General features: G+C 39.9%; 4 protein-coding genes across 5 annotated transcripts; all 4 read right to left on the reverse strand.

Annotated features, from left to right (window-relative positions):
• Window positions 1-255: 255 nt before the first annotated feature.
• Window positions 256-5464, reverse strand: LOC311283225 (putative polypeptide N-acetylgalactosaminyltransferase 8). The gene is made up of 11 exons (XM_084397545.1): window positions 5151-5464; window positions 4832-5072; window positions 3483-3649; window positions 3010-3193; window positions 2725-2922; window positions 1660-1774; window positions 1374-1559; window positions 1101-1238; window positions 886-981; window positions 646-813; window positions 256-473 (listed from the first exon to the last, which is right to left on the reverse strand). Exons 1-11 carry the CDS (start codon window positions 5302-5304, stop codon window positions 339-341), a joined length of 1782 nt encoding a protein of 593 aa, XP_084253671.1. The 5' UTR covers window positions 5305-5464; the 3' UTR covers window positions 256-338.
• On the reverse strand, window positions 5153-10203 carry LOC311283228 (RIB43A-like with coiled-coils protein 2). Its single transcript, XM_084397548.1, has 3 exons — window positions 9745-10203; window positions 9429-9652; window positions 5153-5230 (listed from the first exon to the last, which is right to left on the reverse strand). The coding sequence occupies exons 1-2, from the start codon at window positions 9838-9840 to the stop codon at window positions 9497-9499; spliced, it is 252 nt and encodes an 83-aa protein (XP_084253674.1). The 5' UTR covers window positions 9841-10203; the 3' UTR covers window positions 5153-5230; window positions 9429-9496.
• LOC311283283 (RIB43A-like with coiled-coils protein 2) lies at window positions 9136-14636 on the reverse strand (the record flags this gene model as incomplete). The annotated part of the gene is made up of 5 exons (XM_084397637.1): window positions 9136-9342; window positions 10648-10652; window positions 13465-13776; window positions 14167-14256; window positions 14606-14636. 5 exons carry the CDS (start codon window positions 14634-14636, stop codon window positions 9136-9138), a joined length of 645 nt encoding a protein of 214 aa, XP_084253763.1.
• A 1718-nt stretch (window positions 14637-16354) lies between these two features.
• Window positions 16355-27078, reverse strand: LOC311282687 (putative polypeptide N-acetylgalactosaminyltransferase 8). Of its 2 annotated transcripts, none has more exons than XM_084396641.1 (11): window positions 26893-27078; window positions 26166-26370; window positions 24101-24267; window positions 23627-23810; window positions 23342-23539; window positions 21463-21577; window positions 21179-21364; window positions 20909-21046; window positions 20682-20777; window positions 20437-20604; window positions 16355-17135 (listed from the first exon to the last, which is right to left on the reverse strand). In XM_084396641.1, exons 1-11 carry the CDS (start codon window positions 27062-27064, stop codon window positions 17001-17003), a joined length of 1764 nt encoding a protein of 587 aa, XP_084252767.1. In that variant the 5' UTR covers window positions 27065-27078; the 3' UTR covers window positions 16355-17000. The 2 variants fall into 2 exon arrangements, with proteins under 2 accessions (XP_084252767.1, XP_084252768.1); XM_084396642.1 differs by lacking the exon at window positions 26893-27078 and adding an exon at window positions 26444-26601 and having other exon boundaries at window positions 26166-26297.
• Between the last annotated feature and the right edge of the window lie 83 nt (window positions 27079-27161).

A 27161-nucleotide genomic window follows, 5' to 3' on the forward strand; every position in this document is an offset into this window, starting at 1 on the left:
TCTTTTTTCTGCTGAACACAAAAGAAAATATTTTGAAAAATGTCGGTAATCAGACAGTTGATGGACCCCACTGACTTCCATAGTATTTTTTTTTCCTACTATGGAAGTCAATGGGGTCCATCAACTGTTTGGTTACCGACATTTTTCAAAATATCTTCTTTTGTGTTCAGCAGAAAAAAGAAATTCATACAGGTTTGAAACAACTTGAGGGTGAGTAAATGATGACAGAATTTTCATTTTCGGGCGAACTATCCCTTTAAACTGGTAGCTGAAACATCTGTTTTGTTTTCAATTTTCTATTACATTGATTCACGTTTTCACTTTTTTAAAATTTCCTTTTAAAAATCTTTGCTGACATGTTGTATTGTCCATTTTTGTCCTGAGCATGTTTGCAAAATGAGATAGTAGTAGGAATCCTGTCCTTGGCCGATCTCGAGACATCGGTTTGTGTTTCTGCTTCTTATTGCATTTCCCTAATTGTAAAAGAGAAACCATAAAATATAAAAAAATTTTTATTGATTATATCAAAGCTTAAATTATAATTAGGATCATGTACATAGAGAACAGATAATAACCACACAGCAATGTGATGTGAAATATTCCATAAAAATAAATAAACTAATAAAATGCAGAGCAGGATCATACCTGAGTGAAGTCCCAGTATATACGCAGTCCTTTCTCCTTGGCTTCTTTACAGTCATGTAACCCTGGTGTGCTTCCACTACCGGGATCCGTTAGACAACGGTTGGAGTTATATGTGTGAGATTTGATTGCTCCAATGTAGATCTCTCCATTACTGTTGTAGTAACAATACTGTAAGAGATGTTGAAATGAAGAGTGCATTTTGAACATAGCTGTTCACAGTAAAGGTTTACACTTACACACCTGAGGCTTATAATTATGACACCGGAACAGAATAGGTACACTTCCAGGAACAGGTCCTTGATCAATGCAGTAGTCTTTTTTAAGATCATTCTTCAACTGTCATGAAAATAAACAGCAGAAGTTTAGTTATGACTGGTTTAGACGGAGCAGCTATTTACTAAACTTTATTTATCTCTTCTTGGGATAGAAATTGTGTAAGACTTTGAGCAACTTACCACGCCATAACCCATTATGTCTTTCCACCTGTCTAGCAGAGGATATACGTTTTCCAGATACCATTTGAAGGGCTTACATTTGAGTTTCTCTCGTAACTCTTTTCTTTCAGTCACATCACCAATATCAATCCCATGATCCTAGAGGAAAAACGGTCATTTTATTAACGTCCAGTGTGATGATATGAAGATCAATGAAATGAATAGTTAAACAAGACTGTTAATATTCAACTTATCTTGAACTGACCTTGAAACAATGTTTACTATTACTGTTACCTTTAGAGGGAGATTCCAGGCAATATTCACATTTGATTTATATTCATCCAGCCAGACTTCAGCCACTCTCAGAGCATTTCGAATCATGGGTTTGCTGAGATCCGGTGAATAAGGCTTATGTGCTCTTTCAATGTGCGCGATCTTTGAACATGGCACCACTTCAATACTCCCGCCACAGAGCCAGACCTGATTTATTAATTACATATCAGATATTGATCAAATTCAAGCACTTTTTACAAATATTATATGCACTTTTTTGGTGCGACAATGTGCAGTAATAACTTACACGTATTGCTAGTTCAACATTTTCACCCCCATAAATTGTCATTCCTTCATCCAAAACTCCAATTTCTCCCAGGAATTGACGATCAGCGACAAAGATACCCATGATTGAGGGACTCCTAACAATGCAGAAACAGAAACTGACTATTTGTTGTACTTCAGTCAAATGATAAACTGCAAATTGTAGCCTATATTTATCAAATCAAGTATGTCATGCATTACATGGAAGTTTTATTCCAAGCTTAAAGAAAAATGGCTCATTATGTGAGTTAAATCTCAACTGATTCATTCAAAAACACTGATTCATTTAGGAAATAAACAAGCAACTGTCTTCACAAATGTTGCATCGTTCACTCAACCGATTTGATCAAAAACAGATTAATTTAGGAAAGAACTCAACTAACAAGGAATGTTCTCAGAACTGTGGCTAAAGGTTCTCTCAAAGTTATAAATATATGTTCGTTTGGTAACGTTAATAGAATGTTAAAGGAACACTCTTCCTCACCTTATTCACCTTCTTTCCTACATTTAGATAGGTGGGCAAATGCATTTTTGTCTCAGTGCATGGATTCGACAGGGTCGGCACGAGCTTAGCTTAGCTTAATGAATGGAATCCTTTGTTGCCAGCTAGCATGTCCTGAGTAAAAGTGATAAAAAATAAATAAAAAAAACCCACCTAATTACTTCTTGTGGCCTGCGTATTCACAACGAGTACAAATAGCGATGCAGATTAACACTAAGCAGATTTTGACTTGGGACTATATTAGGGGGAAGCACAGGCGAAGCACTGCTACTTGGGCGCAGAGATATCACACAACACAAAGCATACATTTTGCCTCATTCGCTCAACCGATTCATTCAAAAACACTGACTCATTTATGAAAATGAGTGTGTATTGTGTATATTGTGTTGCCCGGAGACGCGTTAGGTTGATTATGTTTTGACTCGTTTTGACTGAGCAAAAAACGCATTTCACTTTTAAAAATGCATCTGTCACATTGCAGGACCACTTAAAATTAACTATAGAAAGTGAAGGTGTTTAAAATGGTGAAAAATGTACACCACTTACTTCCCTGGTTCTGATGGGTCGTTCATTTCGTACCATTCTGGCCGGAAAGACTCGTACATACACCAAAGGTTCCAGTCAAACGCATGAGCATAGGTTTTATATTTAATAATCTCCAGGGTGTCAAAACGCACTTTGTCAAACACTGGCGAAAGCACAATTGTCCTGTCTGCTTTGATTCTTGCAAGCAGTGGCTCTGCCCTAGAACAATAAGGCGGTCAAATGTTTATTTACCAAAGACAGTATAAGATCCTCATGTTATCATACTCACACTGTGGTAGTATTTACCATTCCTTGTGAACCTCAATATGGGCATCCAGAATGGCCACCACCTGGCCTTTGGCCGCTTCCCAGCCTGACATTCTTGCCTTGGCAAGACCCATATGCCTTTTGTGTCTCACTTTCTTGATTAAGCCAGGTTTGTCTTTATTAATGAGACCAATGTACCTATCTATAGGCAATTGCAGATCCTCTGTTAAGAAATGTAAAATATTTAATAGCATTAAATTGTTATATTTAATTATTTATATTATCATATAATATATTAGAATATTTAATAGAATAATCTATAAATTAATTAATGCACACTGTGTAAATATTTATTCTTTTCTTTATAACCTCAGATTCATGCCTAACAGGAAAAAAACGTTTTAGAAAAATAAAAATACAGTTAAAAATATATTATCTGAACATCTAATATCTTAAATATTTTTTACTTCTCCAATAAATAAAATGTAACAAATATTTAGGGCAAAACTAACCATTCAAGCTGTAGTCATCCACCAGGATGATTTCTGTTAGTAGATGAGCAGGTGTTTTGTCAATGATGCTGCGGACTGCCCTTTTAATGACTGACAGAGCCTCATTTAAATAAATCAGAACCACACTAATAGATGGCAGGTCCTTTGGGTAGATCTTCAGAGTGCATCTGCGCACACACAAACACACATTTGTTTCATTATTAGTGAGGACAGTGCATAGACTTCCATCAGGTTAATGATATTTTCTATCACCTAACCCACCGATTTCCCAGCTAGCAGGGAACGTTCTCAGAACTTTGGCTAACATTCCCCACAAGTTTGGTTAATGTTTTAAAGAAAGTTTTATGGATGTTTTCTCCGTTCAAATAATGGTCCTATAAAGGTTAAATGTTAACTAAGACATAACGTTTTAACTGTCACATTTTGAGGATGTTTTGGGAATGTTGTTGAGATAACAGATTATACAATGTTCTCAATAAAACATTGGCGCAATGTTCCATAATAACAAAGGAGGAACATTATTAAATCAACATTCGCAAAATGTTTTGAGGATATCATTGAGGCCTGAGATGACGGAATGTATTTTATAAAACGTTCTTGTAATGTGACGTGTTAACAAAACTAGAACATTTTAAATGTAACATTTTGAGGATGTTTTTAGAGCATGTTATCCTACCTTTTAGGAGAACATTCAGGGAACAAACATGAAAGTACCTGCTGAAAACATTATTAGAACACTGCATGGTAATGTTCTAAGACATTTTTTAGAACAAAAAATGTCTAGCTGGGTTACCCCTAAACCTATACCCATCACAGAAATATGTGCAAAACACTAGATTTATACAAAAACCTGTTTTGGCCCATTTATAAGCCTTTTTACTATTGAGGACCAATAAAATGTCCTCGATAGTTGTTTATCATAATAGTGACGACATTTGGCACATACGCATACACACACTGTTGTGTTTTCATTTTCCATAATGATTTTTATACTGTACAAACTGTATATTTTATCCCCTAAACCTACCCATCACTGAAAACTTTTTGCATTTTTACATTTTCAAAAAACATTATTCTAAGATATATATATACACACACACACACACACATACACACATACACACACACAATTATAGATAAGATAAATGCTAATAAAAATACATTTTAAATAAAAAAGCTTTCTTTTATTCAAAGAATCCCAAACTGTTTCTTGAGCAGCAAATCAGCATATTAGAATGATTTCTGAAGGATCATGTGACACTGAAGACTGGAAAATTCAGCTTTGCCATAACATGAATAAATTACATTTTCCATTATACTAAACTAGAAAACTGTTATAAAGCTTTTACCTGTGGTCTCGAGTATCAGGGATTGTTCTGGTCACTGGTAATCTGTTACTGAGGAACACATTGTATCCGTACTCCTGAAACTGCCTCTCTGCTTCCATCTGTTCCTCTTCTGTGAGTTCATCTCCCCATGAACTGAATAGAGGCGATTGAGGATACAACTTCTTAACCTCAATTTTCTTTGTGATTTTCTGCTTCACAACAGGCTCTTTGACTTTTTGATCTTTGACATCTATGAATTCAGCTGAAAAAAAGAATGTTTATTACAACAGAATAATACTGACACTGATCTTAAAATGTATAAATGAGAACTATAACTCACCTATTTTATGAACTTGATCTTCTATTCTCTTCAGTCTTCCAAGAACCTCCAGATCTTCTGGCCTTTGGAACCTCTCTTGTCTAAGTGACATGTACACAAGACTGTAAACTATGACAACTATAACTAACACACCAGCTCTTGCAGCAATCCTCATTTTCAAAATTTCATTGCAGCCATGAAAAATGCTTAGAGAGTTTACGAATGCCTGTTTATAAAGTTGCCTGCAAACAAATGTGCATTTTAATTTGATTTATGCAATACACCTCTGGTATGAGAAATGGGAGTGGTTAAAGTAATTGCTGATCTTATCAGAAGCATAAAATCAAAGTTCCATTTTTATATTATACTACCTTTCAGAAGTTTGAGGTCGGTAAGATTCTTTTGTTTTTGAAAAAAACGTCTGCTTTTCATTGATCAATACAGTAAAAAGCATTATTAAAGGTATAGTGGAGGATTTTCTTTTTCCGGGTGGATCATCAAGACTATTGGTCCTCCTAGTTGTCAATCATTGTGGTGATATGTTTACGTAAGGCCGTCGTACGTGCTCGTCCCTAGGTAGTTTTCGCTTTCTGCGCATGCGCACTTTCAGGTGTATATGTGTGGTGACGCGGTTTCAGCCATTCCTTGAAGCTCGCCGTTCTCACCGGGTTTTTTCAAAATGTCTGAGGGTCGCAAGAGAAAAAGTGTCTACGAATTGTATGACAAGAAGAGAGAGGCCTCTGAAGAAAGAAACAAGACCAGAGTGTTTTTGGGAGAATATTTCACACACTGGCGTGCCAAAAAAGCACAGGTTGGGCTTCCCACTGATGCCTCAGTCGCGAAGTTTCTACTCGACAGGTAAAGTTTGGCATGCTATTTGGAGAAATCCATTTAAAATCACTGCTAGTAAAAGTTAATGTAATGAACTAGGCTTGTGCGTGCTCTCTCGTGCACACGTTTAATAGGCTTTCCCTCTCGGGAGCAGGTAGAGTGTTGCGCATGTGCATTTTTTCAAAAAGTGGAGAGGGCGGGAAAGTGGAATTTTTTTTTAATTTAGGAAAATCCTCCACTATACCTTTAATATTGTGAAAAATTATTATACATTAAAATAACTTTTCTATTTGAATATATTTTAAAATGTAATTTATTCCTGCCATTACTCCAGTCTTCAGTGTCACATGATCCTTCAGAAATCATTCTAATATGCTGATTTGCCCCTCCTTGAACTGCCACCTTACCGTGGTGGAGGGGTTTGAGTACCCAAAGGATCCTAGTAGTCCAGTCATTTTATGAAAAAAGGTTGAACAAATTGCAACAGAAGCAAAGTCAACTGATTTTGTATCCTCAATATGTCCTGAGTAAGGAAAAAAAAGCCCTGAAGAATCCCATTAGGGGAAAGTTTAAAAAAAGACCCAAATATAGCCTATTCATACGCCATTTATTCTTTTGTGAATAGGGTAAAATTTTTAACCTTTAAATATCATCATGAAAATTACTGAGTTGATTACTTACATCAAGACAAACAAAAAATGTATTTCAAGTTTTTAAATTGTTTGTTACCATGGACAAACGGTGCATAATCTAATTACGTATGTGCTAATTTGCATAAATACCACAACAGATCTAAACATTGGGTATAGCCAGATGAAAATGTCTTGTTGAATCTTGTTGACATAACAGTAAAATACTTAATGTTAAGGTCTGAATGGAACCCATTTAGGCTACCCATGAGCATTAATACATAGAGGCAGGAAGAAGTACTTTAGAAACCAGCCTTTATTCATTTTTAAGAGATTGGGTTTGAGGCTGGGTTTCTGGGGGACGAGTCTGAGGGAAGAAAAGGAGACAATGGTAAGGAGAATGCAGAAGACAAAAGGTAAGTAAAATAAAAAGTGAACCCCAGAAACAGTCCCACGGACCCAGCTCCAAACCCAATCTCTGCAATAATAATTAATAAAGGCTGGTTTCTAGCCTAGTTTCGAGTGGTTCATAAACCCTTTATGAAGAAATTGAAAACGAGGACCGTGACGTTGCCCGGCATGGCACAGCCGGGGCCCCACCCTGGAGCCAGGCCCGGGGTTGGGGCTCGTATAAGAGGTGGCCGGGTCTCCCCCGAAGGAGCGACGTGGGGCCGCCCTCCTGTGGGCTCACCACCGGCAGGAGGGACCGTAAGGGGCCGGTGCAAAGTGGATCGGGCAGCAGTCGAAGGCGGGGCCTCGACAACCCAATCACTGGACACGGAAACTAGCTCTAGGGACGTGGAACGTCACCTCGCTGCCGGGGAAGGAGCCTGAGATTGTGCGTGAGGTTGAGAGGTACCAACTAGAGATAGTTGGGATCACCTCCATGCACGGCTTGGGCTCTGGAACCACACTCCTTGAGAGAAGATGAACTCTTTACCACTTGGAGTTGCCCATGGTGAGAGGCGGCGGGCTGGTGTGGGTTTGCTTATAGCCCCCAGCTCAGCCGCCATGTGTTGGAGTTCACCCCAGTGAACGAGAGGGTTGTTTTCCTGCGCCTTCGGGTCGGGATAGGTCTCTCACTGTCGTGTGCGCCTACGGGCCGAATGGCAGTGAAGAGTACCCGGCCCTCTTTGGGTCTCTGGGAGGGGTGCTGGAAAGTGCTACGACTGGGGACTCCGTCGTTCTACTGGGGGACTTCAATGCCGACGTGGGCAGCGACAGTGACACCTGGAGGGGCATGATTGGGAGGAACGGCCCCCCTGATCTGAACCTGAGCGGTGTTCTGTTATTAGACTTCTGTGCTAGTTACAGCTTGTCCATAACAAACACCATGTTCAAGCATAAGGGTGTCCATCAGTGCATGTGGCACCAGGAATGTTTGGCTGAGTCTCCTGTAAAAGAGATCTTCAACTCCCACCTCTGGCGGAGCTTCAAGCAGATCCTGAGGGAGTCTGGAGATATTGAGTCCGAATGGACCATGTTCTCCACCTCCATTGTCGATGCGGCCGCTTGGAGCTGTGGCCGTAAGGTCTCCGGTGCCTATCGAGGCGGCAATCCCCGAACCCGGTGACGGACACCGGAAGTAAGGGATGCCGTCAAGATGAAAAAGGAGTCCTATCGGGCCTGGCTGACTTGTGGGACTCCTGAGGCAGCTGACGAGTACCGGCAGGTCAAGCAGACTGTAGCCCGGGTGGTTGTGGAAGCAAAAAAATAAATAAAAAAATCGGGTCTGGGAGGAGTTCGGTGAGGCCATGGAGAAGGACTACCGGTTGGCCTTAAAGAGATTCTGGCAAACCGTCCAGCACCTCAGGAGGGGGAAGCAGTGCCCTACCAACACGGTTTTCAGTGGAGGTGGGCAGCTGTTGACTTCAACTAGGGATGTCGTCGGACGGTGGAAGGAATACTTAGAGGATCTCCTCAATCCCACCGACACGTCTTCCATTGAGAAAGCAGAGGCTGAGGGCTCGGAGGTGGACTCGTCCATCACCAAAGCTGAAGTCACCGAGGTAATCAAGAAGCTCCACCGGGGGTGGATGAGATCCACCCTGAGTACCTCAAGTCTCTGGATGTTGTAGGGCTGTCTTGGCCGACACGCCTCTGCAGCATCACGTGGCGGTCGGGGACAGTACCTTTGGGCTGGCAGACCAGGGTGGTGGTCCCTCTTTTTAAGAAGGTGGACCTGAGGGTGTGTTCCAACTACAGGGGGATCACACTTGTCAGCCTCCCCAGGAAAGTCTATGCCAGAGTACTGGAGAAGAGAATACGGCCGATAGTAGAACCCCGGATTCAGGAGGAACAGTGCGGTTTTACCCTCTCCAGGGTGCTGGAGGGTTCTTGGGTGTTTGCCCAACCAATCTACATGTGCTTTGAGGATTGAGAAGGCATTCGACTGTGTCCCTTTGCCGCATCCTGTGGAGGATGCTCTGGGAGTATGGGGCTTAGTCACTCAGGAGGAGCTCAGAGTTGAGCCGCTGATCCTCCACATCGAGAGGGGCCGGATGCCACCTGGACACCCTCCCGGGAAGGTGGTCCCCGGGGAAGACCTAGGACACGCTGGAGGGATTATGTCTCCCGGCTGGCCTGGGAGCATCATAGGTCTGGGCTAGCTGTGCGTTGGTGTTGTCCAAACTCCTGCGCAGCTTCTTATTAATGCGCGCTTGCTGTCTTTCCAGTAGCAGTGCAGACCAGGCTGATGTCATGTTCTCATGATGCTCCTGAAGCTCCCTCTCCCATTGCTTCATGGCAGCACACTTTTTAACAAATACGTGTATTTTGATCTTTTGCAACATTTCATGAAGTTACTTATTAAGAGAATGAAAGTTTTTTTGTGCTTCACCTTCCTATCTTCTGCTTGCTGCAGCTGGTACTGCGTGTACTGCTGGAGCTCTTCAGGACTCATTCCCTTCATTCCCGGCTCAGGCAGGACAGACCCAGCACAGTTACTTTCTGTTCAGGGTTTTCCGTCAGCAGGTCCCCATTTAACTGGTTCAGGATGTCCATCTGGTTGTTCTCCTCTTCCTCGTGACACTCTTGTAGACGGCGATGCGTGATTTCTGTAGCCTGTGGTCAAGGAACAATGGAAAATGTAGTTCTTTTTGAATTATAAAGCCTTTTTTTTTCTACTTTGCGGACTTCAGTCGTCAGTGACTCACCAGTGCCCAGTTAAAGCCTTTGGTGGCGATGGCTGCAGATCTCTTGTATTGTTCCTCCATCTTCTGCAGTTCAAGAACTCGGTTATCCAGAGACATTCTGCTTTGATAGTAGAGCTGGGTGATTTTTTTTCCCCCTAACAAAATCTGCGATTTTTCTATAAAAAACTCGATTTACGATTCAATTCGATTCCAAATTATTTATACTGTATTTGGATTGAGCTAATAAAACAACAAAAAAATCCTGAGGTAACTCTTATGCCTGGGTCAGATTACAAGATTTTTTTTTTGTCTGTTATGATAGTCACTGTGTCAGATTACACGATTTTGACTCCTAAAAATCTTGTCATGTCGTGGACAAGAAACATGTCAGACTACACGTTGTTTTCCGACCAGTCATCGCGAGCCGTCTCACATAGGCCTACTCATTCACTCGCACATATACACAAGCTCACTCACATAGCCTTCTCTCACTCTCTCACTCACTCTCGCGCACACCCACACAGTCACACACACTCGCTCACTCACTCACTCACACACACTCTCACTTACTCACTCACTCGCGCGCCGTCGTCGTGGAGTGGAGGACCGTTAAAAAATTAAACATGCTAGTCTTTTTGTCGTGATGTCGTGAAGCATAGAGGGCTGCGCCGCAGGGACCGTGCTACGGAAACCCTGAAGGAAGATTTGGCGAATGCAAAATCCAATACGGACGCATAGACAGTATGATTGGACGCTATACTGAAGAGGGGGAGAAAAAAAAAAATCTAAAAAAAATCGATTTTTTGAAAATATGAATCGATTTGATCTACCAACTCGATTTTTAAATTAAATCGATTTTTTTCCCAGCCCTATTTGATCGTACTGATTCACTATACAGTTTGTAAAAAGAGAAAGCATTGATACTAGGGCTGGGGGAAACAACATTGATTAATAATGGCTGTTTACAAGATTTATGAAATTATTGTTGTAAGTTTATTTCAATTAAAAGTTGTCATAAGACTGATCATGTTCTGTAATTGTTGTTATTGTATATTAATAAAATCAGTTGACTGACAATTTGCAGTCTGCCCATTAAATGTTAACTATTATTTAAATATATTGTTGAATGGCAATAATTTTATCCCCAAAATTTAGAAAGACATTTGAAAAAAATACAGTATAGTACTTAAAAACTACTATAAAAAAAAAAAAAAAAAAAAAGTGACAAATAATAATAAAAATGTATTTAAAAATACTAGGGCTGTGCAACAATTAATCGTGATTAATCGCATCAAAAAGTGTGTGTACTGTGTATAATTTTTTGTATATATATATATAAATACACACATGCACATACAAATGCATGTATATATTTAAGAAAAATGTTTTATTTATTTATATATATAGGGGTCAGCAGTGAATTATGGGAAATGTAGTTGAGTGAATAATGATAGTCTGTTGTAGAGTGCCCTCAGGTGGCTCTCAAGGGCACTCCAGCTGATGACCGTTACAACAGCATTATGAAAACACAGACTTTTATTTTGGATGCGATTAATCGTTGCACAGCCCTAATAATATATACATATACACATATATATATATATATATATATATATATATATATATATATATATATATATATACACATACATACATATACACATACACATACACATACACATACACATACACATACACATACACATACACATATACATATACAGTGAGGAAAATAAGTATTTGAACACCCTGCTATTTTGCAAGTTCTCCCACTTGGAAATCATGGAGGGGTCTGAAATTGTCATCGTAGGTGCATGTCCACTGTGAGAGACATAATCAAAAAAAATAATAATCCAGAAATCACAATATATGATTTTTAACTATTTATTTGTATGATACAGCTGCAAATAAGTATTTGAACACCTGTCTATCAGCTAGAATTCTGCCCCTCAAAGACCTGTTAGTCTGCCTTTAAAATGTCCACCTCCACTCCATTTATTATCCTAAATTAGATGCACCTGTTTGAGGTCGTTAGCTGCATAAAGACACCTGTCCACCCCATACAATCAGTAAGAATCCAACTACTAACATGGCCAAGACCAAAGAGCTGTCCAAAGACACTAGAGACAAAATTGTACACCTCCACAAGGCTGGAAAGGGCTACGGGGAAATTGCCAAGCAGCTTGGTGAAAAAAGGTCCACTGTTGGAGCAATCATTAGAAAATGGAAGAAGCTAAACATGACTGTCAATCTCCCTCGGACTGGGGCTCCATGCAAGATCTCACCTCGTGGGGTCTCAATGATCCTAAGAAAGGTGAGAAATCAGCCCAGAACTACACGGGAGGAGCTGGTCAATGACCTGAAAAGAGCTGGGACCACCGTTTCCAAGGTTACTGTTGGTAATACACTAAGACGTCATGGTTTGAAATCATGCATGGCACGGAAGGTTCCCCTGCTTAAACCAGCACATGTCAAGGCCCGTCTTAAGTTTGCCAATGACCATTTGGATGATCCAGAGGAGTCATGGGAGAAAGTCATGTGGTCAGATGAGACCAAAATAGAACTTTTTGGTCATAATTTCACTAAACGTGTTTGGAGGAAGAAGAATGATGAGTACCATCCCAAGAACACCATCCCTACTGTGAAGCATGGGGGTGGTAGCATCATGCTTTGGGGGTGTTTTTCTGCACATGGGACAGGGCGACTGCACTGTATTAAGGAGAGGATGACCGGGGCCATGTATTGCGAGATTTTGGGGAACAACCTCCTTCCCTCAGTTAGAGCATTGAAGATGGGTCGAGGCTGGGTCTTCCAACATGACAATGACCCGAAGCACACAGCCAGGATAACCAAGGAGTGGCTCTGTAAGAAGCATATCAAGGTTCTGGCGTGGCCCAGCCAGGCTCCAGACCTAAACCCAATAGAGAATCTTTGGAGGGAGCTCAAACTCCGTGTTTCTCAGCGACAGCCCAGAAACCTGACTGATCTAGAGAAGATCTGTGTGGAGGAGTGGGCCAAAATCCCTCCTGCAGTGTGTGCAAACCTGGTGAAAAACTACAGGAAACGTTTGACCTCTGTAATTGCAAACAAAGGCTACTGTACCAAATATTAACATTGATTTTCTCAGGTGTTCAAATACTTCTTTGCAGCTGTATCATACAAATAAATAGTTAAAAAAATCATACATTGTGATTTCTGGAATTTTTTTTTTTTGATTATGTCTCTTACAGTGGACATGCACCTACGATGACAATTTCAGACCCCTCCATGATTTCTAAGTGGGAGAACTTGCAAAATAGCAGGGTGTTCAAATACTTATTTTCCTCACCATACATACATACATACATACACACATACACACACACACACACACACACACACACACATAAATAAATAACAGCAAGAAGAACTGGAGCGAGCCAAACAACAGCTACAACAACTGTTTTGTAACACATTAAAACCCCAAATGAATGTACAAGCAACTTGAAGACAGTATATTTTAAATAATATATTTATAAATATTATTTAAAATATACTGTCTTCAAGTTGCTTGTACATTCATTTGGGGTTTTAATGTGTTACAAAACTGTTACGTTAGGTGCGAGAAACCTGTTCAACAAATTCGTTTTAATCAATTCACAGCCATAATGTAGTTTCAGAAAGAATCAAGCCAAAGTGAACTGTCACTGAAAATTGGTAGAGCTTAGATATAAGGAGCTGCCATTCAGCAAGTGAACGTACCTTCTTGTTGTAGCTGTTGTTTGGCTCGCTCCAGTTCTTCTTGCTGTTGAAGGGTCCATGCTCTGAGCTGCTCCTGCTGCTTCTTCAGCCTGTTCTTCTGGCTCAGATCTTCTCCAGTCAGTCCCGGGAGAATCCGCACACCTTCCTGCTTCTTCAGCAGCTCTGGATCGTTCAGATCAAACTCATGTCTGCTGGTTGTTTGTTGGAATTGTTCCCTAAATTGTACGATGGCTTCATTCAGCAGGCGCTCATCTTTCTTCTGCCGCTGCTCCAGGACACAGGCTACACGATCACTGCACAGCAGGTCATCAGCTGAAAACACACAGGAGAAGAAGCTTCTGAGTCAGCCTCAATGTAATAGTGAGTTATGTTATTCAAGTTATCCAAAACCTTTTTTGTGGAAAAAACCTTTCCACACACATACACACTTATGTTGTATGAGGACTTGCCATAGATATAATGATTTTTATACTGTACAAACTGTGTATTCTATCCCCTTACACTGACCCTAACCCTAAACCATAAGTTACCCATCACACACACACAGTCCCCAATAACGTTAGTCCCCAAAATGTCAGCATTTTAAGTAGACTTTTTTCCCCTCTGTTTTTCTTTTCCAGACAGTTATTCCATCTTGATTTAAAAATAATAATAATTAAAACAGATATTGAAAATGTTAATTGCAATATGGGTGTTACTCACCATAGACTTCCAGTTTGTTGGTCTCTAACTTGGTCTTTCTTTCTTCGCTCTTTAACTTGATGGTCGAGATTCTCCTCCCCAGGTATGGCGCTCAGTCCATCTTCAAATCAGGGTGGACCACAGCTGCACCAGAGCCCTGGCCCCTTGGATAAAACCCAGCCTCTTCAAGTCAGGGGTAAGCTTGGGGATAGTCTCAAGAAGGATGGTGGTCAAACGATCTGGGATGTTTTCGGGAGGGCAGAGATCAACCTCTTTGCCTCCGAAGACAACTCTCACTGCCCAATATTTTTCTCAAAGGACAGGGATGTGCTGGCCCACGAATGGCCCAGCCTTCCCCTGTATGCTTTTCCTCCGGTCACACTCCTCCCTCAGGTCATAAAAAGGATCAGGGAGGGCAGACACACAGTCCTATTGGTGGCCCCTCTCTGGCAGAACCAACCTTGGTTCCCTGAGTTGATACAGATGCTCATAGCAGCCCCGTGGCCAGTACCCCTGAGGGAAGACCTTCTTTCCCAGGCGAACAGGACAATTTGGCACCCCCGTCCCAAACTATGGGCCCTCCATGTGTGGCCTCTCGACAGGAGCTTGAGGACCTACCAGCGAGAGTCCTGAGCACAATCAGCGAGGCTAGAGCTCCGTCTACGAGACGTCTCTATGCTGTTAAGTGGGCTGTGTTCTCCGGCTGGTACTCAACCAGGAACCAGAACCCTGCCTTATGTGAAGCATCTCTGATACTTTCATTTCTCCAAGAGCTGCTGGATGCGGGCCGTACCCCATCCATGCTCAAAGTCCATGTGGCAGCTATTGCAGCTTTCCATGCCCGGTGGCCGGCCAGTCGATGGGGAAAAGCGACATGATTGTCCGCTTCCTAAGGGGAGCAAGGAGGCTTAACTCCCCACGCCCCCCTACAGTGCCCTCCTGGGACCTATCAAGGGTTCCCAGGGCCCTCAAGCAATAATTACACCTACTCTGCCCGGATCAGGCTCTGAGAACTTATACGGAACGCTCCGCCCAGTACAGACAGTCGGAGCAGCTCTTTGTAAGCTTCAGTGTCCGCACCAAAAGAGCTTCCGGTCACGAAGCAAAGATTATCACGATGTCTGGTGGACGCTATCGCTCTAGCATACGCTTATGGGCCAGGAATGCCCCTTAGGTGTCAGAGCTCACTTGAGTATCAGAGTATCCATTGGCGATATTTGCACGGTGGCCGGCTGGTCTGGCTGGTCCTCACCGTCTACCCTCGCCAGATTCTATAACTTAGAAGTCCCTGCGCTGCAGGCGCACATCCTTTCCGTATGATTGAGCCGGCCTCTACACGAGCCAGGCCATCATCATTAGAGTCTTGCCCTATCAAGCCGTCATGTCAGACTTAGGCCCTTGCTTTGGACCCTTGTTCAAGCGTCCAACTTGGGTCACGGAACATGTCGTTACGCTTAACATAGCACGGCATGATTTGATTGGTTCCCCATAGCGCCTAGCTACGCAATACGACTGACCGTTTCACACCAATTGGTTCGCGCAGTTACGCCGCTCTGCTATAGGTTTGAGCAGTTACAACTGACCAGCCAATAGCGTGCGAATAGTCTCTGCACTGTTGTGGCTGTGCAGTAGCACTGCGTTATTATACAAAAGGCTACAATATTCGGAGAAAAAGGAGTTTTCCCCATAGCGTACAGCTAAGCAATACTCGTTCCCTTATCTCAGGGAACGTTATTGTTAGGGCTTTCACTAAGTTGTTATATGTGCGACTGTAGGTGGCTACATGGGTACTTTTTAACAATAGCAAGCGTGTGTGGCGGCATTGTTGAACTGCTTTAGCCATAACCTCTGGTTATCGATCAGACTGGCGAGTTTGTGACCGTGAGATCCGCGTAAACGGCCGGCGCGAGACTCTCTGAGAGACATAGATTCCTAATGAACGAGTAAAATATAAAGTAAAGAGTGAAATAGAACAACCAAATGTATTGCTAAACTATTATATAAATGACCATAACCAATTGGCATTCTAACCTAAATTCGAGGTCGTGATAAAATGGAGTCAGATAAAAGCTTAATTAGAATCAAATTACTTTGCCACGCAGAAAAGACAATAATGTGCAGAGACCTTCACCCGTTCTATTGGATACCGCCATTGGGCTGATTGAGACTGGCATACACTGTTAAAAAACAGACCTCACAGTAACAGTATAACATTCGGCCTTAGGTTTTAATGTTTCAAAGTAATAAACAACCTGTCACAGGTTAAACTGGCAGTTAATTTAAAGTTGTTATCGGGTGTGTCTCTCTCTCACACACACACACACACACACACACACACACACACACACACACACACACACACACACAAAATCAAACGTATCCATGTACATTCACATATTGTTTTGGTATCCATCCATCCTTTAAACTGTTTTATCCTCTGTAGGGCCGTGGGTACACACACACACACACACACACACACACACACACACACGTTTCATGTTTTATGGGCACCTTTCATAGACTGATTTTTATACTGCAAAAAACTGTATATTCTCTCCCCTAAACCTACTCATCACAGAAACTTTCTGCAATTTTACATAAAAAATCAAATTAAAATAAAATAAAAACTTGTTTCCTCATGGGGACATCAATTTAGGTCCCAACGGTGACAAGTCCCCATGAGTCAGTGCGCATTCAGGTTGAAGTCCCCACCGGGATAGAAAAACGCGCACACGCACGCGCACACGCACACGCACACGCACACACACGCACACACACACGCACACGCACACGCACACGCACACGCACACGCACACTTGTTTGTTCTTCATTTATTCCCTTTACAATGTTCCCTTTTAAAAGTCTTTGCTGACATGTTGTATTGTCCATTTTTGTCCTGTGCATGTCTGCAAAATGAGATGATAGTAGGAATCCTGTCCTTGGCCGATCTCGAGACAACGGCTTGTGTTTCGATTTCTTACTGCATTTCCCTAAATTTAAAACGAAAACATGAAATTAAGTTTTACTGATTATATAAATTCTTCAATTATATAGAGAACACAGAATAACCACACACTTAAAAATGTTAGGTTTTTTTTTTACAATCGCTAGGACATTTCTCAATACTTAGGTCACATTTTCACAGCTCTTCACAGTGATCACAACAGCAGTCTATGTGGGCTAAACTGTGGATCATTTATCATTGCTTTGGCACAAAATGCATCCAACGACGACATCTTTCAATTTACATGAATCTTTTTCTCACATAGACACAAACACCACCAAAACTTTATGTACTAGAAAGGTCAATTTGCACATAAATTTTTTTTTTTTTTTTTTTTTTTACTGTTAAACTTAAGTTTAACAAACAAAACCTAGAACACAAAATGAATAAGACATAAATCTGCACCATTTCTACAGTAATACGATATTGAAATATATTCTGAATCAAAAAAAAAAATACAATCAAAGCAATTAGATGGAACTGAACACCTGCACAAGTGTTAGTCTTTCAATTTCATTAGCATCCACTCAAAAGGGGAAAACTTTATTTTAAGGTGTCATTGTTACAATGTAATTATACATTTAAGTACATTTACATTTTACATTTAGCTGACGCTTTTATCCAAAGCGACTTACAATTGCTATATATGTCAGAGGTCGCACGCCTCTGGAGCAACTAGGGGTTAAGTGTCTTGCTCAGGGACACATTGGTGTCTCACAGTGGATTCGAACCCGGGTCTCTCACACCAAAGGCATGTGTCTTATCCATTGCGCCACACCACGCCCTGAGTAATGTAAGACTGAAATAACTAAGACTTGAGAAATTAGATAAATGCCAGGCAGTCTACTTGAGGCCCTGAGAGGACAAAGGACCTTGTGCACTATCGAGACGAAAGTCTCACCCCCGAATCATCCTAATCTACATTTCATTCCCTCATCCCCCACTCCTTCTCCCCCATGCGAAGATCACCAAAAACTCACCCAAGAATCTAAATGGTTTAATGTGAATAATTATCGAGTATTATACATGTTTGGTATCATTTGAAATGTATCAGTGCGACTGGTACAAATGTCTAATTTCCAAACGAGTAAAACAAAAGGTAATAAGGTTTTTAAGAGTTTAGAGAAAGATGGCACACAAAGGAAGGTGGTCTCTAGACCAGTGGTTCCCAATTCCAGTCCTCGTGACCCACTGCTCTGCACATTTTGTAGGTCTCTCTTATCTGACACACTCAGTTCAGTTCATGGAGTCTCTCCTAATGAGCTGATGATCTGGTTCAGGTGTGTTAAATAAGGGAGACATACAAAATGTGCAGAGCAGTGGGTCACGAGGACTGGAATTGGGAACCACTGCTCTAGACAAATGGTCTCCTACCCCCCAAAAGGTGTCAACTCTGAATGTAAATTCCCATTGTTAGCATTTGTTTCCATGTGAAAGAAGTTTCTGCCTATATAATGAAATGCAACGAGAAGATCGGGGCCTTTCTGTATTTCAGATTAGCCTGTGAGGCTGAGAGTGAGACTCTGTACAGCCATGTATTTCTTAATGTTGAATCTCTTCTCTTTATTCCAGAGCATTTGATGTTTTGTATCGATTATCTTTGAATTGATTATGAAATTGGCATGATACATTTACCTGACATAATAAATTGTTACATTTGATTATTCTAACTGACCTTGACATTATTTTCATTAAAGAGTTCAAAAGAATAGTCAAACATTCGCTCACATTTAATGATGCACAGATATCATTAAAACCTTTTCATTTATGGAGTCAGATGAAATAACGTGAGAATACATATTCAAATGTATTGCATTTAATCAAAAAATACTTTGCCTCGAGAAAAAGACAGTAACACGTAAAGACCTTCCGCGCTGGTCGGATGCCGGCTTTGGGCCGATCGAGTGCGAGCTTACAGTAATATTAATTAACTACATGTACTTACTATAGGGCTAGGGTAGGATTAGGATTTTGTTGAGGGTTAGTTGCATGTAATTATGTATAATTTCCTGTTATTACAATGGTAACATATAACATATGTACATGTAACATATGTATTAAAGCTGCATTCAGTAACTTCGGGATTTCTTCGCTGTATTCTCGCTTTTTGCTCGCAGGTTTCTCTCTAGAGCTCCCCCCACAGCTTCGGAATAGATATTTGACAACACTGTTGTAAAAACTCGTTGGCTATTCTCAGACACCAGAGGCTAGCAGATCAACGACATCAAAGCAGATGGGATATTCTTTAAAACGTCTTCTTCATTCGGGTTCGAACAGCGTGAGAGAGCGCAATAATGACGGCATTTTAGCAGATTTCTTTTGGCCGTAAAGCAATTGTTTACATCGCGAGACCTGATATCACGTGAGACTTCCTGACGCGGCGGCCGGCGGCCGGCGGCCCGCCGCCCCAAAGTTGCAAGTGCGTATTTTCCACTCACGGGCACCAGGGGGGTGCGAAACGACCACCATTCAACCCGAAATAAGTAATATAACCATTCCACTGACTCCGAAGCTGTTCAGTTAAGGTAAAAAAGTTACTTAGTTCACCTTTAAGGACACGGTAAAATAAAGTGTTACCTTGTACGGTAATGCAAACATTGACCATGTAACATGCTGCAGTGAATTATAAGCAGTAGAGAGTGTCATTCTTGTTTTGTAAAGAAATTTTACAAAAGTAAACATTGTATAATACTACCTGGATGCTAGTGTTTTATGATTGACAAAGTGTGTTTGTTGGCTGAAAACCTTTGCAAGTGCTTTGGAAAAATTATTTTGAGACCCAAGTATTGAGAAATGTGTCCTAGCGATTGTATTAAAAATCTATATACAGTATATATACACATACAGAATATATACACATACATATATATACATACATACATACACACACACACACACATATATATATATACATATATATATATATATATATATATATATATATATATATATATATATATATATATATATATATATATATATATATATACATATATATATACATATATACATATATATACATATATATACATATATACATATATATACATATATACATATATATACATATATACATATATATACATATATATATATATATATATATATATATATATATATATATATATATATATATATGTATGTATATGTATATGTATATATATATATATATATATATATATATATATATATATATATAAAATATTTTGTTTTTAAAGAGGCAAGCAATGTGGTGTGAAATATTCCATAAAAATAAATAACAAATAAAATGCACAGCAGGATCATACCTGAGTGAAGTCCCAGTATATACTCAGTCCTTTCTCTTTGGCTTCTTTACAGTCACATAACCCTGGTGTGCTTCCACTACCGGGATCCGTTAGACAACGGTTGGAGTTATATGTGTGAGATTTGATTCCTCCAATGTAGATCTCTCCATTACTGTTGTAGTAACAATGCTGTAAGAGATGTTGAAATGAAGAGTGCATTTTGGACGTAGCTGTTCACAGCAAAGATTTACACTTACATACAGTACCTGAGAGTCATAGTAATGACAGTCATAGAGAATAGGTACACTTCCAGGAACAGGTCCTTGATCAACGCAGTAGTCTTCTTGAAGATCATTCTTCAACTGTCATGAAAATAAACAGCAGCAGTTTTGGAATAACTGGGTTAGATGGACCAACTATAAACTTAATTTATTCATTTATATCTCTTCTTGGGAGGGAAATGGTGTATACTAGAAGACTTTGAGCAACTTACCGCGCCATAACCCATTATGTCTTTCCACCCGTCTAGCAGAGGATATATGTTTTCCAGATACCATTTAAAGGGCTTACATTTGAGTTTATCTCGTAACTGTTTTCTTTCAGTCACATCACCAATATCAATCCCATGATCCTAGAGGAAAAACGGTAATTTTATTAACGTCCAGTGTGATATGAAGATCAATGAAATGAATAGTTAAACAAGACTGTTAATATTCAACTTATCTTGACCTGACCTTGAAACAATGTTTACTATTACTGTTACCTTTAGAGGGAGATTCCAGGCAATATTCACGTTTGATTTATATTCATCCATCCAGATTTCAGCCACTCTCAGAGCATTTCGAATCATGGGTTTGCTGAGATCCGGTGAATAAGGCTTATGTGCTCTTTCAATGTGCGCGATCTTTGAACATGGCACCACTTCAATACTCCCGCCACAGAGCCAGACCTGATTTAATTAATTAAATATCAGATATTGATTATATTCAAGCACTTTTTACACGTTATATGCATTTTTTGGGTGCACAATGTGCAGTAATAACTTACACGTATTGCAAGTTCAACATTTTCACCCCCATAAATTGTCATTCCTTCATCCAAAACTCCAATTTCTCCCAGGAATTGACGATCAGCGACAAAGATACCCATGATTGAGGGACTCCTAACAATGCAGAAAAAGTAACTGACTATTTGTTCTACTTCAATCAAATGATAAACTGCAAACTGTAGCCTATTTATTGAAGCCGACATGAAATGGAAGTTGTGATGGTCTTTCTCCTATTGTGATGTATATCGGAGTGAAACGGCTTCTCAAACAGGAAAAAAAAAAATTTAGGGTGGGACTTGATTTTGCCCTTTGGGAATTGATTGGATGGTTGTAATTTGCTATTGCTGTGATGTCATGTGAGTGACAGGTTGTCGCGCCAATAAACACATCATCAGAGAAGGAAGAGATGTCGCTGACTCGCTGCAAGAGGGAGGGAAAGTTATTTTGATGAAAGATTATGAGGTCACATGAATTAAATACATTTGAATTATATTAATTAATATATTTTTTAAATAAATAGCTACTGGAATAAAACAAAAAACAAAACAAGAATTGTCCATTTAGATTGCATGGTGACTTTAAGCATGTTGTCATGTCCTTGGATTATAATATGGGATTAAAAACTGCATTTAGATAAGAAAGAATTCAGAATGATGATCAAAACACAGATGGGGTCCTAGACAGCAACGTAGTGTCGGCCCAGATCCAGGCCACGTCTGGTACATGTGGATTCCACACGTACCAGATGTGGGCCGGATCTGGACCGACACGATGTTGCTGCCTGGGGTAGATCGAATCCATCAACACCCCAAAGCTTCACAGTCCTGTACCTTGTCCTTGGTCGACATTTCATTCAGTAACATTTTTATTTTTTTTATGCTGTTTAATATTGATGATTACGTTATTTTACATATGATATCGCTTGTTTCTGCTTCTTCACATGTGTTTTCATCTGAAGATTCAGTACTCTTTCAGAAGATGTGTAATAGTGCCCCTACCGCAGGGATAGGCAACTCCGGTCCTGGAGGGCCACTGTCCTGCAGAGTTTAGCTTCAGCCCTGATAAAAACTCACCTGCCTGTATCTATCTAGTAATCCTGAAAACACTGATTGCCTTGTTCAGGTGTGTTTAATTAGGGTTGGAGCTAAACTCTGCAGGACAGTGGCCCTCCAGGACCGGAGTTGCCTATCCCTGCCCTACCGTATAACAGTGAAAACATGGAAAGGCGTAGATTTCCGTCAATGGCAGGGAAGGAGTTAAAACATTTTTAAAAAAAAATTAAAGTGGTGCGTCCCAATTTGCATACTTCTGCACTATTCTATGCAGTTTTGTAGTATAGAGCGAGTAGCACACGTACATCACAGAGACGTCTATTTGAAGTGCATGTTTTTATCTGGAAGACTTTTTTTTAGAGTGTTTGCTCATCTGAAACGCATCTATTAGCAGTTTCCTGTCAGACGTTAAATAGACATTTAGAAAATGTTAGAATGTATGTCAAAATTACTTTTAAAAGACGTTTATCAGATGTTTGTACACAACACAATAGATGCCTTCCAGATGAAGCGCTCTTGAGAAGACATCTTAGACCTAGGCCTACATGTGCTCTGGGGTCACACTGAAAATTCCAAAATGAAAAAATGCACTTCAAATACCCGGATGATACACTCAATTAACCGAATTTTTGGGGGAATATTGGACACTTAGTGTAGTCAACTGTCGCCGATTTCCATGCATAGTGGAGGGGGAGAGTCTGTTAGACTCCAATGTTAAATGACAAAATAACCTTATTAAAATTCATACGCTACACATTTGAGTGCATAGTAATGTATAGTGCATTATGAAACCTTTTTAAAATGGTGAAAAAGTTACACCACTTACTTCCCTGGTTCTGATGGGTCGTTCATTTCGTACCATTCTGGCCGGAAAGACTCGTACATACACCAAAGGTTCCAGTCAAACGCATGAGCAGAGGGGTAATATTTAATAATCTCCAGGGTGTCAAAACGCACTTTGTCAAACACTGGCGAAAGCACAATTGTCCTGTCTGCTTTGATTCTTGCAAGCAGTGGCTCTGCCCTAGAACAATAAGGCGGTCAAATGTTTATTTACCAAAGACAGTATAAGATCCTCATGTTATCATACTCACACTGTGGTAGTATTTACCATTCCTTGTGAACCTCAATATGGGCATCCAGAATGGCCACTACCTGGCCTTTGGCCGCTTCCCAGCCTGACATTCTTGCCTTGGCAAGACCCATATGCCTTTTGTGTCTCACTTTCTTGATTAAGCCAGGTTTGTCTTTATTAATGAGACCTATGTACCTATCTATAGGCAATTGCAGATCCTCTGTTAAGAAATGTAAAATATTTAATAGCATTAAATTGTTATATTTAATTATTTATATTATCATATAATATATTAGAATATTTAATAGAATAATCTATAAATTAATTAATGCACACTGTGTAAATATTTATTATTTTCTTTATAACCTCAGATTCATGCCTAACAGGAAAAAAAACGTTTTAGAAAAATAAAAATACAGTTAAAAATATATTATCTGAACATCTAATATCTTAAATATTTTTTACTTCTCCAATAAATAAAATGTAACAAATATTTAGGGCAAAACTAACCATTCAAGCTGTAGTCATCCACCAGGATGATTTCTGTTAGTAGATGAGCAGGTGTTTTGTCAATGATGCTGCGGACTGCCCTTTTAATGACTGACAGAGCCTCATTTAAATAAATCAGAACCACACTAATAGATGGCAGGTCCTTTGGGTAGATCTTCACAGCACATCTGTAATATATATATTAAAGTTTATAAATGCATACACTAGTACCAGCAAGTTTGGAGTAGAGTGGTCATCAAGCCTGCATTTATTTGCTCAAAAATACTGAAAAAAAACCCCGTTCTATTGTGAAATATTTAAAATAATGGTTTTCTATTTTAATATACTTTAAAATATAATTTATTTTTGTGATATAACATTTTTTTTAATATATTAAATATATATATATATATATATATATATATATATATATATATATATATATATATATATATATATATATACAGTGAGGAAAATAAGTATTTGAACACCCTGCTATTTTGCAAGTTCTCCCACTTGGAAATCATGGAGGGGTCTGAAATTGTCATCGTAGGTGCATGTCCACTGTGAGAGACATAATCTAAAAAAAAAAATCCAGAAATCACAATATATGATTTTTTAACTATTTATTTGTATGATACAGCTGCAAATAAGTATTTGAACACCTGTCTATCAGCTAGAATTCTGCCCCTCAAAGACCTGTTAGTCTGCCTTTAAAATGTCCACCTCCACTCCATTTATTATCTTAAATTAGATGCACCTGTTTGAGGTCGTTAGCTGCATAAAGACACCTGTCCACACCATACAATCAGTAAGAATCCAACTACTAACATGGCCAAGACCAAAGAGCTGTCCAAAGACACTAGAGACAAAATTGTACACCTCCACAAGGCTGGAAAGGGCTACGGGGAAATTGCCAAGCAGCTTGGTGAAAAAAGGTCCACTGTTGGAGCAATCATTAGAAAATGGAAGAAGCTAAACATGACTGTCAATCTCCCTCGGACTGGGGCTCCATGCAAGATCTCACCTCGTGGGGTCTCAATGATCCTAAGAAAGGTGAGAAATCAGCCCAGAACTACACGGGAGGAGCTGGTCAATGACCTGAAAAGAGCTGGGACCACCGTTTCCAAGGTTACTGTTGGTAATACACTAAGACGTCATGGTTTGAAATCATGCATGGCACGGAAGGTTCCCCTGCTTAATCCAGCACATGTCAAGGCCCTTCTTAAGTTTGCCAATGACCATTTGGATGATCCAGAGGAGTCATGGGAGAAAGTCATGTGGTCAGATGAGACCAAAATAGAACTTTTTGGTCATAATTCCACTAAACGTGTTTGGAGGAAGAAGAATGATGAGTACCATCCCAAGAACACCATCCCTACTGTGAAGCATGGGGGTGGTAGCATCATGCTTTGGGGGTGTTTTTCTGCACATGGGACAGGGCGACTGCACTGTATTAAGGAGAGGATGACCGGGGCCATGTATTGCGAGATTTTGGGGAACAACCTCCTTCCCTCAGTTAGAGCGTTGAAGATGGGTCGAGGCTGGGTCTTCCAACATGACAATGGGATGGCAATCTCTATTGGGTTTAGGTCTGGAGACTGGCTAGGCCACGCCAGAACCTTGATATGCTTCTTACAGAGCCACTCCTTGGTTATCCTGGCTGTGTGCTTCGGGTCATTGTGTATATATATATATATATATATTAAGCAGCACAACTGTTTCCAACATTGATAATAAATCAGCATATTAAAATGATTTCTTAAGGATCATGTGAAACTGAAGACTGGAGTAATGATGTTGAAAATTTAGCTTTGCATCACAGAAATGAATTATATTCTAAAGTAGCCTATATTATAATAGAAATCCATTTTTTTCAATTGTAATAATATTTCACAGTAGCACTTTTTTTCTGTATTTTTGATTAAATAAATGCAGACTGGATGAGCATAAAAGACTTCTTTCAAAAACATTAAAAATACTAATGTTTCCAAACATTTGACCGGTTCTGTCACTTTAAGATTCCTCAACAATAATAAGAAGTGTTACAGGAAACAAATTTTTTTCAAAGTTATGAAGGTGTTACCTGTGATCTCGAGTATCAGGAATTGTTCTGTTTACTGGTAATCTGTTACTGAGGAACACATTGTATCCGTACTCCTGAAACTGCCTCTCTGCTTCCATCTGTTCCTCTTCTGTAAGTTCAGCTCCCCATGAACTGAATAGAGGCGATTGAGGATACAACTTCTTAATCTCAGTTTTCTGCTCCACAACAACCTCTATGAATTTGGCTGAAAATTAAAGTAGATATAACATTGGAGATAGTGCCACAATATAATGAAAACTTCACGAGATCACACTTGCATGTAATCGAATGTAGGAAACAGAACGAATGTATTTGGCGTGCTTTCCGAACTCAAAATGTGTCTCGAACGCAGAGTTTCCCTGGCTGGGATTGGGATAGAAACAGATAAGTGAGCTAGGAATTGGGGTGGAGGAGGGATGCTGGAAAACTGTCGTGGGACCGAGGTGAGTCTGTCGGCTAATGATATTTTATTAACAAAGTTCGGGAGGAGCACGTTCAGGTAATTAATCTAATTAACATGGGAGAAGCTCATTAAGTCAACATTAGCCCCAGGAGGTATACATTCAGCAGACTTGCCTCTGTTTTATGACAGTTTTACAGCATCCCATCGCCTCACTTCGGACTATTACTATCCCAAACGCATAACCTTTACTCTGTTTAATTATGTGTAAGTTTAAACTCGTGTGTGTGTATGTATATATATATATATATATATATGTAAACTCACCTATTTTATCAACTTGATCTTCTATTCTCTTCAGTCTTCTATGAGCCTCCAGATCTTCTGGCCTTTGTAGCCTGTTGTCATTACTCTTCTCCTGTCTGATAAATGACATGTACATAAGACTGTAAACTATGACGGCAAAAACTATCACACTAAATCTTTCAGCAACCCTCATTTTCAAAATGTCCTTGCGGTTTGGAATGTCATGAGGGTAAGTATGAACGCCTTTTTCATGATTTTGCAAGTAAGCAAGGTGTAATTCACTGGTTCTG

This window comes from Rutilus rutilus (assembly GCF_951802725.1).
Source record: "Rutilus rutilus genome assembly, chromosome: 23".
NCBI lineage: Eukaryota > Metazoa > Chordata > Actinopteri > Cypriniformes > Leuciscidae > Rutilus > Rutilus rutilus.